The sequence below is a fragment of the Alosa sapidissima genome, chromosome 3 (genome assembly GCF_018492685.1).
Source record: "Alosa sapidissima isolate fAloSap1 chromosome 3, fAloSap1.pri, whole genome shotgun sequence".
Classification (NCBI taxonomy): Eukaryota; Metazoa; Chordata; class Actinopteri; order Clupeiformes; family Clupeidae; genus Alosa; species Alosa sapidissima.
This window is the reverse complement of record NC_055959.1, coordinates 23566389-23580430: the sequence shown is the minus strand read 5'-3', so window position 1 is coordinate 23580430 and position 14042 is coordinate 23566389. Positions and strand designations below refer to the sequence as shown.

At 39.6% G+C, this 14042-nt stretch overlaps 2 protein-coding genes across 2 annotated transcripts; both read right to left on the bottom strand.

Annotated features, from left to right (window-relative positions):
* Window positions 1-1632: 1632 nt before the first annotated feature.
* cbx8a (chromobox homolog 8a (Pc class homolog, Drosophila)) lies at window positions 1633-4294 on the bottom strand. Its single transcript, XM_042086677.1, has 5 exons — window positions 4136-4294; window positions 3964-4007; window positions 3402-3467; window positions 3177-3243; window positions 1633-2914 (listed from the first exon to the last, which is right to left on the bottom strand). Exons 1-5 carry the CDS (start codon window positions 4202-4204, stop codon window positions 2087-2089), a joined length of 1074 nt encoding a protein of 357 aa, XP_041942611.1. The 5' UTR covers window positions 4205-4294; the 3' UTR covers window positions 1633-2086.
* Window positions 4295-9107: 4813 nt separating this feature from the next.
* On the bottom strand, window positions 9108-13608 carry cbx4 (chromobox homolog 4 (Pc class homolog, Drosophila)). Its single transcript, XM_042086676.1, has 5 exons — window positions 13283-13608; window positions 13104-13147; window positions 12605-12670; window positions 12190-12256; window positions 9108-11838 (listed from the first exon to the last, which is right to left on the bottom strand). The coding sequence occupies exons 1-5, from the start codon at window positions 13349-13351 to the stop codon at window positions 10519-10521; spliced, it is 1566 nt and encodes a 521-aa protein (XP_041942610.1). The 5' UTR covers window positions 13352-13608; the 3' UTR covers window positions 9108-10518.
* Between the last annotated feature and the right edge of the window lie 434 nt (window positions 13609-14042).

Here is a 14042-nt window from a genome sequence, read left to right as displayed (position 1 = left end):
AAGAACACAGGCCTAAACGGAGTTATTTTGGTAAGATTTAGGCTATATGAGCATCATGAATGATTTCATGTAACTGATCATTTCTCCACATTAAGCAAGTTTTATATAGGCCTATGTCATGTATGTCATGCGGCCGTCAGTCTTTTCAGACAATAAATAACCTAAATTGACTTGGAGTATAGCCACTATCTGCCTATCATTTTAAAGTAGGCCTATGCCTTGCTACTTCTTGCACACTTTCGGGCTGCAGGAATGAATTATGTTATTTTTCGTCGAAGTCCATTATAACTAAAATACATGACAGATATCAGCCCCAAATATGTCCGCCGGGCCAAACACTTATGCTAAGAGATATTTGGAAAACAAATAGCCTATCAAATCTAGACTCGCCTAAATCTCTAGCTGTTGACAGTTTAACCTCTACTGCTGCCATAGATCATCTAATCTAAAGTCTAGCCTATGGCTACATCATATTTTGATCAATAATTTAATTCAGGAAGACTATAGCCTAATGCTAGGCATACAGACTTCGCGAGATGGCCTGCTGGACACAGACCGATGGCATTGGCCCATTTCCTAGCAATAATCTTGCCCATACATCGACGAACAGGCCATAAATCAAATTGACGCAATAATTTTGTCCGCAGGTAGACAACGATTGATGTTTTATAGCCTAAGCGAGTTTGCTGATAGAATACACGGTGGAAAGTAGCCTAAATCTGATAGGCTAAGCCAAAATGTGCCTAATCCAGCGAACGGAAGAAAATTAGGCCTACACTAAAACCTTTGAAAGGTTTCCTTAGTTTTTTTTTTTTTTTTTTGCTACTGTTGGTAACATGAGGGAATGATTAGAGTCAGGCTATTCATTAATTTGGCTGACGTTTATAGCCTATCCAAAGCGACATAAAGTGAGGCTATTATTAATAATAATCTATTATAAGTAGGCCTAAAAAAATAACAGGGAAGGATATATCAATAAGTCAATGAAAGTTGCATGAATATAGGCCTTAATTCAGAGACTAATGATAATGCGCGTGAAAGACAAGGGTGAAGAAATTATGAATATAGGCCTTAATTCAGAGTAGGCTAATGATGATGCGCGTGAAAGACAGGCTGAAGAAATTATAGAAAACAGCCTAAATAAATGAATAGATTAATTATGAACAAATTACATTTTAAAAACGTACAATAATTTCCTTTTACAACGTTTACCATTGCTCTAGAACTTCATCAAAAATATAATTTAAAAATGAAATATTTTTCGTTCCCGATTCTACCATCTGATCTTGTTTAAAAAAAAAATACAAAAAATAAAGTTTAAATAGCCTTACTACCAATGACTCAGGAGTCAAATGGCCTGCTTTGGTTCTAAATTAAACGAATAAACGTTAAGGTCGAAATTATATTTGGGCTTCTGTAGGCTAGTTCAGATCAAAAAGTCGTCAGCCCATCAAGACGGACTTGCGTTGGCCTTAATAAACACCATGATCCGAGAATGATTTACGTGCCAAACAAACAAACCCCCCTCAAATATGCACAATTAAAATCAAATAACCAGAGTTCCTTTGCATGCCAAAGCACGTGCAATGATGCACTATGCCTGGACACGAATAAACCCACAACAAAATCTTATTCTGGACCCACAATTTGTGCTTTAATACAGTAACACTTTTACAGCGCTGGTACACAATGATAAGGCCATTTAACTGAAGACAATATAATAATATGAGAATATTACTCGTCAATCTACATAATATATAATTTGAATAAAAGTGCTCGATGTTACAAGTTAAAGAAAGAATGGAGTTGTCAGTAGCGGTGTACACAGGGAGAGATAAACGGACAATTAATGTGAAACACAGATTAACTCACTAAAAAAATAACATTTTCCATAGAAAAGGTCAATGTACATGTAGAGGTAAATACATATTTACACTATGCATGACTACAATCTACGTAAGCTGTACAAGTGCGAAATTGATAGAAAGTTATTAAATGATAAATCAGCTTTGAAATCAAGCGGGAAAAGGTGCAATGTCTATACATGGTCGATAGGCCTCATACTCGTAAAAAAAAACAAATCAACTCATCTCTTTTCTCTGAAAAAGCCCTTGTCTGTAGTACTTTCTTTAATGGTAACTGTTAAAAAATTACTGGTAACATCTGTGACGACAACTTTCTCCATGTTTGACATGGATGGACGCCAGAATGCATCTGCAGAATGATCAGGCGTCTGATCACCAAAAATGCTTGGCACTAAATGTTTTGAACCAGACTGTTCCGTCTCTAAATCCTCCTCCTCCTCATATAACCGAGGCCTGCTTGGAATGTGGCCTTTAGACTGATGTGACGTTGCACTTGGGCATTCTTTAACAGTTCTGTGGCCCTGAATATCATGTCTTGGTTTGCCGAGAGCAGATGCCTGGATGAGATGGTAACCGCTGGTAGCAGCCCCCATCGTTTTTTGAGAGTTTGTCTTATATCTTTCAGTCACTTGAGAAACGCTGCAGTCTGACATTTCACCTTCATGATGACCATACCTTCCCAGTTTAGAGGTCCCGTAGGCTAGCTGCTCATCTGACCTTCTCTTTGAGGCATCGGGGTAAGCGCAGTTGCCTGCACTGACATTGAACCTTAATTTGGGTTTCGGCCCTCTTTTCTTAGGCGTGCTGACAAAGCCGTCGGTAACTCTTGTAGGCGATCCTGTTGGTCGTGGTCTTCTCTCCAACTCCTGTGGTCGGACGCTTTCTCCCCTGTTGACTGTACTCGGTGGAAATATTGTAGGTACCACAGTGCGCAGACCTTCGCGCGCTCTGGGAGTTATGACAGGTTCAGCAATAGGATAGGAAACGTGCATTCCTCGTGACATCTCTCTTCGGAATTCATAAGATTTCCCTTTAGCCTTTGCTCTAGCCTGTACACAATAAACGCATACCAATGAAATAACATCTAAGATCTAATACAACAGATATGCAGGACAGTCATAATAACACCTGTCAGACATCGATGAAGATGAAATTGGCTGGCAAATAACAACGGCATAATTATAACATGCAATTATTTATTGCTGTACGCTATTCTACAATTCAACATTGTATATTTAATCTCCACAACAATCATCATCTGTCATGATAAATTTTGTGTTTAAAGCTTTGTACGATTTGAATGTTGGTCACCTTCATCAGGAAAGTCTCAGGTTTTGGACCTCTTTTTTTCGGCCCATAAAGCTCCCGTTCACGTTCTCTGCAAAAACGTGATGGAACAACAAAGCCAACGTTAGTACATCTCGTAAAAATCGCCAATTCAGGCACTAACTTTCCCTCCATGCAAACACATGGTCGTAAACCACAAATAGGCCTGCCTGCATATGTGACAGCTAACCACCTTAATGTTAACGTTACCTCTCTTCGAAGGCTGCAAAAAGACGTTCGTCCAAAATATTTTCCTCAGGTTCCCAGGTGCTGTATCTGCATCGAAACATTGACGCCACTGGTAAACTCCCTTACAGTGGTTGCAAGCAATTTAATGCAAATACCGTAGCTTCATCAGAATATGCAATAACCATATGCTCAGCTAACGGATAGTGAGATGCTAACGTTAGCTCCATTAGCTAAACCAGCATCAGCCTTGCAAGCTTACAGTTTAGGGACAGCATTACCGCTAGCTAGATCCACGGGTTGTCCAGCTAAGCTACGACCTGCTAGCAAGCTTGCAACGACGCCAGCCATAGATATATATACTGTCAGTATATATATCTATGGACGCCAGCTCTGTGAGCTAACTGGCTAGCGTTCGTTCTGTACACGTCTTGTCAAATGTTAGCGTAGCCATTGCAATAACAGCGATTAGCTCGAACCCGTTATGACTAGGTTAACGTTATGCTCGCTGAATAAAATCGACTAACAGCGTTCGGCACTAGTACCATACAAAGCAATCAACTGTCTGTAAGCTAACATTACTCACTTTTGAGACCAGCCTTTCCATTTCACGAGGTATTCCATCCGACCCTGCATGATGAATAAATAAGAGAAAAACAGCGACAGACACATCACATATTGAAATCGAACGCACAGTTTATGATCAAAATGACATTCTCTTCTTTATTCCAGCAAATATAAGCAAAAGATTATCATACTCGTCTTATGCGCCGTTTGATTATGGATTCGGCCGCAAAGACTCGCTCTCCGACCGCGGATAGCTCCATGTTTACTTCAGCGTCGCAGCACTTAAGCTGGCCTGGTATCTATCTCGCTTCTCGCCACCTTTGCCTCTGTGTTTCACACAGCCCATAATACTCGACCAAAACGTCATAGGTTGCCATGAGGACCGGTGTTTTAGGAACATTTGCGCTACGCCCATTGGTTCCGCTGCAGGAAAGGAGGGGTTTGGTGTTTCCAGAGGAAATGACGAAATTATAATAAATCTACGGAGTTTTTGATCATGTTTTCCCCATCTGGGTTCTTTTCATTACATATGGACGCTTTCTGTAAAATAGTTGAGTTTTTTATTTATTCATATATTGTCTTTCAGCCACATAGGCACAAATAGTCGACTGGTAAAATATTATGATGGATGATTAGGTTAGCCTGCGCCTTGGCCTAGGCTAAAATTACTAAATAATTATTTAGGCTACTCTCCAGGCTGCGCCCTGTCAGTCAAATAAATGGATCAAATTACAGATGTTCGGCTTATTGGAAAACTGAAAACGCTCACTGGTGGATATACAGCCATCAGAAAAGTACAAAAGGTAAATGAGAGTAAGGTTGCCTAGGCCTAGCTTATTTTTCCCCCCCTATGTTCGTAAGCATAGGCCTAATGACCTTACCCTGAAGCGACCCTTTCACAAACGTTAGAGCCATAATATAAGCTTCACCAGACAAAGGGATCATATCAGAAATTCATTTGTTAAGATGAGCTGAGTTAAGCAACGCAGTTGTCCAGTAGACAACAAAACGCGGGGGGGGGAAAAGTGAGTAAGAGACATTAATCAGTAAACCTAATGGATTAATGAAAGAAAGAAAATTCCAATTGTGGACAAAATAAAAACTTCAAAGAGGATCCTGTGAAATCTTTATTTCCGTAGGCTTCTAGATACCATGTAAGCTAAACCGTTTCCTTTCCATGTTATTTCTTTCTCTCCTCCTTTCTTTCTTTCTTTCTTTTAAATTATTTTTCGTTTAGAACAGTCCCATAAAATAAAAGTCTAGTCTATGCATTCTTATAAAGCATGTGCGGCTACAGTGCGAAGCTCACGAAAACGAGCTGGTAAAACCCAGCAACATTTATATAGGGTAGCCTATTTAAGGAGTTGTTTTTAATAGCAATGTACATATGTATTGACAATAAAATGGCATTCTATTCTATTCTATCCATAACCTTGTCTTATAGAATTCGCTTGTAAGAAATAACCAGCCTAGTGAAAATGTATGTGAGAATGTATGTTATTCCAATAATAATAATAATAATAATAATAATAATAATAATAATAATAATAGGCTAGGCTAATAATACTACTAATAATAATAATTAATTGACTTGAACTTATGTCATACTTTCCCGCTTACTGACATTTAAATTTAAGTGTAGTTTTGGCAGTTTCTTGAAGAATCGAGAGACTGTGTGTTGCGGGTCTTTAATTGGGAATAAAAAGAGCAGTTTGGATAGCGGGGAAATATGTATGGTGCCATAGGGTTGAATCCCAAATATATTTTTGCTTTGAGGAAGACATTTATTTTACGCATAGATATGAGACAAAAAAGTAAGCCAGTAGCTTGGAAAATTAAATAGATTAGCCTATAGCCTACAAATCACATCTTGGATTTGGATATCAATAATAGAATGCACTTAGATAGATAACATAAATTAAAAAGGGCATACGTGTATGATAAGTAAATAAATGAATGAATGAATGAATGAATGAATGCTCATTACATGAATGAATTAATAAACTCGGCTAACTAATTCTTTTAAGTTACTTTGATGTGTCCACATCGTCCATCCTAGTTTTTCAGTTTGTGCACGCTCCCGTAGCATCGATTGGGTGGGTTCAGTTGTGATTTAGTTTAGTTTATAGGCTAAATTGTTGTTGTTTTTTTGCCAACACATTTAGAAAAAAAAATCGACAGTTCTTCTTTCATTTGAGTAAAGATTAATTTCAGATGGAATAAGCACGACTGAGAATAGGTCTTTATTCAAGTTTTACTGTTTTTATTTTTATTTCCATTGGCCTATATATGCAAAAACGACTTTGGCCATAATGCACAGCCTAAATACATCTATAAATAATTTGTTTTTAGGACATGGTTTATAGGCCTACTCGTATGCGTGCTGCGGCGACTGTCGAACAAAGAGACAAAGACGGCATATCGCCCAATAACGGATAGTGAATACAAAATAAATAAATAAATAAAAAAGTTACGCTAATGGAAAAATGTCACTATAAATGAACCAGGACGTGGTCCCCATAGTGATAATGCTATAATTTGTGGTGAGATACAAGATTCGAGAAATAGGCTTCTCGTGATTGGCTTTGCCATGCCTGCAGTGCAGCACTGCTGCGACCACATATGGTTAGCCTGCATAGTGCGAGTTGTTAAAATATCATTGGTTCTCCTGTATCTGGGCAACCGCTATGATCTAGCATTGGCATTGGCTGTCATGAAACGGGGTTTGGTGGAGGATGTTCCCTTATGTAGGCTACTGTAATCTTTCCAAGCAGCTACACCTGCGAATGTCCATAAATTAGCCTACACCTACAACCAGGTGAATAACCTAGGCCTATAATCAGACCTGGAATAATTTTGGTCCTACACCAAAATGAGAGGGATTCGATTCGTGAATTAAAATGTAGCCTGTCACTGTTCGTCACATAGGCTATAAAAACAATTTAGATCACATGTTTTGATCTAGACCAAAATGAGCCGCAGCAGAATTTCCCTAGGCTATGCTGCTATACGCATATTCTGTCACCTGTATAACCATCAGGAAAACATGCTAATTTCTTTCCGTGTGTCAGATATGTTGTTGTGTGCCGAAAAATAAGATATTATTCATTTTAATTTGAGATAGGCCTAATCTGTCTTGCTCTTGCTGACTGATGAACTAACTGATGAACGACGTGCCAAAGTAAACAAATCGATATCGAAGTTGAGAATTTAGAGATTCTGAAATGACAAGTGTAATCAAACATGAAACAGGATTGAAAAAGTTAGCCAAAGTAAGCTAAGCTGTTAACCCGTGTGATCGGTTATATAGGCTATACATTATAATTAAAACCGGCTATATATATGACCCATATAGCCGATTTATAATTATAAGCCTAGGCTGATTACCTGATATTTAGGCCTATGCTGGGATGACATTAGCGGTCTGCACTAAACGAATGAATCTGAACATAACATTATTTTGTACAATTCTTTTAAATTAATATTATACAAACTGCGCGAGAATATAGGCTACAGAATATCTGGCCTAAGGCCTACATGTTTGAACAGACAGGGTCGTTGTCCAGAAGGAATATGACTGGGAATTTATAAATTATTGAAAGTGATATCAATTGTAGCCTAATATGTCATGTTATTAGAGGACGACACAATCAACTCATTTCCCATTCCTTTATACTATAGAGCCACCTCAAAGAATTCGAGAACAATAATCTGCATTGTTTTATTTGTAGGCCTGCACATAAGCTCCATTGAGGCCTATTGAAACACCAACTGAGGCTGCATATGTCTCTTGTATGAAATGTGGTCAGAGGAAAGTTATATGATAAAAGCAATTCCCAGATGAACAGCCTAAATTCAGATGTGTTTACTTCCAGGAATCAGCCAATCTAAAGATTTTGACCCAGTGGAGTGTGGAGCAGAGCTGTAGGCTAGCCAAGACCAGCTTTGTCAAGTCCAAGACCAGGACTAGTCAAAACCAAATAAAGACCTAGTCAAAAGATGTTCGAGTCCAAGACAAGACCGAGTCCAGAGTTGTTCGAGTCCAAGTCGAGACAGAGTCGAGACTGAAAAAGGGAGAGAGAGAGAGAGAGAGAATTCTCTACACCAATATCTTTTCTGTGTGGTTATAGAAACACTGTATATCTACTTCTTTTCACATCATTAGGTCATACTGTTAGCATTTTCCCTTTAAAAAAATAGCTTTGGAAATCATTCAATGACTGGACTTGATTACTAAAGCCCTGTTGTGAAGTGTAAGTCATAAGGTTCAGTTGACCTTTTTCTTTCTTCTTTCTTTCTTTCAGTTGATCTTGGGGTCTTTATTTTCCAGGGCTTAATAAAGCTTACTGATCAGACAAATTTAAAATGGATGGTTCATTTTGCAGGAGAAGCAGATTCGACCAGAGTCAGTCAGGTTTCAAACACAGATTAATCACAGCTGATTGAGAGAAATGCTCTCACAGTGTTTCTCAGGAACAAACGTCTGGTTACAACAATGAAAGAATGAAAATCAAGAACTGATTGACTGCAAGAGAAGTGTTTCTTTGAAGATTTTAACTTTCGTTATTGGAGATCTGATTTATTTTCTCCTTCTTTGAGTCATCTTTTTTTTTTTAAAGTATATTTTTTTGGGCTTTTTATGCCTTTAATGATAGGACAGTGGAGAGTGACAGGAAGCGAATGGGAGAGAGAGCAGGAGTGGGATCCGGAAAGGACCACGGGGCGGGAATCGAACCCGGGTCGCCGGCGTACGGGGCCCCAGCCAGTTGCGCCACAGCTGGGGCCTTTGAGTCATCTCTATAGTGAATGTAAAGATATTTCTCTTTTCTTAGGCCCAAGGGATGCTGTAGCTGGGTTGTTAATCTGTAGTAATTTTCATCCATTTGCCTTTTAGGTGTTAGATTGAAGTATATTACTCTGCCTTTAAATGCTAAAAGCAGAAAACACTGTGGCCAGTGCCTATATCTTTAAAAAATAGTTTTTCACTCAAAATGTGTGTTCCTAACCTCAGTGGTTGACAAAACTCAATACCCTCCACCACTACCATACACATACACACACAGAGTAAACAGTGATAAAACAGACACTAAATGCTTATTACTAAAATGCTAATTCCTTTTCTTTAATCATAACTAATATCATATATCCACAAAACACAAAAGGTTTCTTTGAAATGCTTTTAATGTACACATACATGTCTGCTCTTTAACAAATTGTATAACAAATACAAATTTGTGCATAGGATAGAAATGTTCAGCTGAATATCCAGTTACCTATATATGAGCAAGAGGCTACCTTTGAACTGAAAATATAGTTAAATAGCCTAACAGCCAACATTACTTATACTTTTGACCATTCCACAGACATTGAAGCTTACTCTGTTGTAAATGTGTACGACAGGCATTATCTGATGTTGCCGTAGACTACATTCTGCTATACTGAAAGAGCAACAACTATTGATACATCCGTTATAGCAGCCGTTTTATAATAGTTTGTGCTAAGGGATTATATTTTTGTATTTAATATTTGCCCATTCCTTCTCTTGTGTTTGAAAAGTATGTGGCCTGGCCAGGGGGGTATTCCAAGTATGTGGTTTAGTGACAAACCTGGGTAAGTTAACACAGAGTAGGCAGTAAATAGAAGAGCTGTATGGCTTCATTCTCCTAACAAAAAACAATGCCATAGGGCTCTTGTTGTAGGAGGTTTACCACTTACTCCGAGTTAACTTACCCAGGTTTGTCACTAAAACACGTACTTGGAATACCCCCCTGATCATACAAATCAATTGATCATTGACAACTCTGGGATGCAGACAGATGAGCACCAGTATAACACAGCAATATAACTTGTTTCCAACCATACCTCAAACATTATGTGCTTTATTGGTTTTCTGAATATCTAACAAGCTTGTTAACCCATGAAGACAATCTGTAAGTGCTACACTCCATCCAGTTTCATGCCTTATCAAGAATCACATGGAAAAAAAAAAAATGTTAGTATCTGATGACGGGAATGGCGGACAACTCTGTTGAGCTCTTTTGGGAAAACATACAAATGTATGATAAATCTTGCCTCAAACATGAACACCACAATAAAATAAGTGGTCTGCTAATTATTCGGTGTACTAGCTCATTAGCATCTTCAATCAAATGGTCTTAACCAAGAAAATAGCTTTGCAAAATGTCTCCCTCAATAAAAAATGATCTCTTTAAATCGTGCAGACATATTTCTTCAACGGGCATTGTTAATTACCACGTTGCTTGTAAGCTTGGGTACATAAGTGCTTTTTTCAGCGAGCCTTAAAATACCATGTAGCTCACTGACTTCAACCATAATTGTCATAATTAGGTGCTTTGAATCCCAAACAATCTTTAGCAATGCAGCTTTAAGTACATGTTCTAACATTCATATACAAACTTATAAAACACTCAAAATGAGGACACTCCTCTGATTCTGCATCTAGCAGCAACATAATGTTTATACATTATAGATTGTACATACATATGAATATTTTTTGTACACGTTATTTACATATGTACAAATACCCAGTGGTGCCTTCTCTCTGACTGTCAGATCAGATGGAGACATATTCCTTAAAGGTCACCGTGAGGCAGTTTGTTGTGATATCAGTAATGACAACGTTGCCCTGAAATGGTTTGAAATGGCTCTCGGGTTCCTCTGGCCTCTTTGGAGTCTCCGCTGACTGTTGGTCAGAGGTAGGAGCCCCCGCAGTGGGCTCTACCTGTTTCGGAGACTTCCACAAGCTCAGATCAATGGGTTCGTCAGGGTTGGCGCCTGCAAACGCACTGTAACCATTCCTTGTACACTGGTCACCAAGGTGTAGGTTCATAGGTTCGCTCTGGTAAGGGGAAGATACTGTACTAGGGGCACTTGTGCTCCTTGAGCACAGAAACTTTTTACAGTCTGACCCGTGCTCTACAGGCTCCAACAAGGTCCGCTTCCGATCATTTGGGACTGAATGACATCTGCTTACCTCCAGTGGGGCACTTGGCACAGGGCTTGTTTTATTAGTAAGCTGTAAAGGTTGATCTACTTTGGTATTAAACTGACCCTCCAAAGTATCTATTCTACAATGCTCCTCATCAATGTTTCTTTCTTTTGGGATTCTGTGCTCTTTGAAGGACCTTTCTTTTTTATAATCCAGAGAGCGACCTCTAGAATCCTTCTCTGCTGTGCCGTCTTCCTGGTGGCTCGTGACCTTGGCCTGCTCTGGGGAGTGGTCTGTGCCACTGTCCTCAGGTTCTCCACCCTGGCGAGGAGACCTTAAAGTGTCTCCATTTGCCAAGTCCGTCGATGACACATTGCTGTCCATGTACTTACTCATGACAATAATGATCCTGCCATTCTTGTTTTTGTTTTTAATTATCTTCATCTTGCTGCTGACGGCATTGGGAAGGCTGCCTTCTTTCGGGCTTGTGTTGGGCTGCTGCTCTGGTTGGCTTGTGTTGGTAGATGGTTTCTTTGGTTCCACAATGAGATCTTTCACTTTGCTCAGGCAGCCAGTGTCTTTGTCCCTGACCCACTTCTGCTGCAAGGATGGGGGTAGGTTCCAGCTCTGACTTGGAGGGCCCTGAGGTTTTGTCTCTTTCACCTTAGCAAACTGCACATCATACATCTTAGGGTCCGGTTGGTAATGATGATGTTTTTTGCTGTTGAGCTGGTAAAAGTATTTCTTTTTGCCATGTGTGTGTGGCTCTGGTGATACCTCCTGACTGTTGGGCAAGTAATGGTGGTGCTTCTTGCTGTTCAGCTGATACTGCTGAGGCTGGGAACGGTGCATGGGAATGGAGTCTAGCTTGATTTGGTTTTCTTCATCTTGGGATGAATCCTGGAAGTTGGCGAGAATGCTAGATCTTCTGGCAAATGCAGGGAGCTGAAAAAACATAGTTCAATTATGTTAACATTACGTGCCTTTCACATTGCTAACAAACACAGTGAAGTGATGGTTTAACAAATTTGCACGTGCAGCTGTTGAATAACTCAGACAATTAAACTTGAACAAGAACTGCACTTTTCCCGAAAGTAAATAGCATGCCTTTAAAAACATCCATGGCATGCCATAGAAAAGAATTAAAGATATGCTGTTTGGCAGACAGATCAACATTAGTAAAAGTAAAATGTTCAGAAAATCATTGAACAAGGACATTAGTTCAAATATTAACTGACAGTTATCCTCTGATCAGAATTCACATGAGGAGCAAATAAATATGCAAATTTGACTTGCCTGGACTAACAGATGTTTTGGCTTTGGTCCTCGTTTCCGATATCCTAACAGCTGCTCCTGTCTCTCTCTGAAAACCATGGAAAGGAATTAACAATTACAAGAATCAGCAAATAGCAGGAACACATCCACAGTGAGACACTAATACAAACTAATCTTTGAAGGTGTTATAAACAACTAATAACTTCACCCCAGAGAGCATATGACTTGTGTGGAGTGCCTTGTGCCTTGCAGTTGTTGTAATTGTGGCTAAAGGGAAGAAAATGCAGGAGAGATGTCTCCTTTCACAGACAGATGCATAGAGTCTACCATTGAGCCCCTCCTACCATGCCTATATAAGGTCATGGATAATCCCCTCCCCCTCACCGGTCAAGTCACTACCTCTGCACACACACAAACCGTTTAACACACTTCTCACCTGTTTTGAAATGCCACCAGAAGCCTAGGATCAAGAATGTTTTCCTCCGGTTCCCACGTGTTGTACCTATAATGCAGAAGAATCGTGGTGTCAATCAAATTACATTTACTCATCTGATGACCATATATGGCTGTACATTAAACATTGGACGAAAAACATATTTTCAATTATAGATTTTTAGAAAAGTCCTTAATTATATTTATACATATAACAACCATGTTCCAGTGCATCGATATTACGTTTATAGAACTATTGCACAGTAGGAGGCCATTTTAGTATTGCAGTTTCACGTGAATTCACCAGTTAAGCAACACAACCGCAATTAAACCGCGAGAACATGGCAGATCACTCTCTCTTCATACAGTCACAAATTAGTGATGGAATTCATGGATTAGACCACTTCGCTTGCGCCTCCCCATTTTTATTTTCAAACGGATAGCTCAGAGTGGACCCGTGGCTACTCGTCGGCAAAAGCGTGTGTGTGCAACGAACGACTTACTTTGGGGACCATCCTCTCCATTTCACCAGGTACTCGATTCTGCCCTGTTCGGCAAGAGTAAACATTCAATAAGATTGCATGTTAACCCAACGCACCAAAAAAGCCCACCAGGAGCTGAAAACATGCATTAGTCTGGTGTGTCCCTGCTAGATTATTCCTTGTTGGCGCTCAGCTTTTACCCTCCGTATGCGCTTCTTCTCGATTCCCTCCACAGCGAAGACGTGTTCGCCGACGGCAGGTAGATCCATTCCCGCTCGGATGCGATTGTCGACAGCCAGCGATGTAAATGGTGAAAGTCCGATAATGAATCCCGTATTCTGTTGTGTTTATTTTGCTTACAGTTTATGCGGAGTCTCCTGTAAGGTTTCTTTCCTTTAAGCCCGCCCTCTCCCGCTGCTTACCAACTGTTCTCTTCTTCACACTTTCTCTCCTCCACTCACTCTCATGTTAGGACTCCTTGCCAGCTATACACGACCAGATACGTTCAGTGGTGTAGCCACAAAAACTAGGCTAGTTCATGCAATTGATGGGTGACGTCACATCGTAGCAGCCAAGGTAGGGAGGGACTTGGTTGGATATGGTTGCCGTGCTGTGCACACAACTGGTAACCATACTGTCAGTGTGTAGGACATGCAAAGTTTTGAAACATTCTCTTTGCATTCAATACATTTCAGTAAAAGGATATAGCAATAGCCATATGTGTCCTTGTAGTGCCGAGTAAATAAGTCAGCAAAAATAGCGTTGCCCAAAATTCTGTTCTTAATATAGGCATCTTGGGGACAAGCATTTTGTAGCCTATTACACACCAAGATGATGGATGAGACTTAATTGGTTTTTGGAATCACAGCCTGGATATAAGGAATATATAGAACGTTATTAAGGAACCATATGGACACATAGGCTACATTAATTTAGGCCTGTTTTAGAACAGTTCAATGC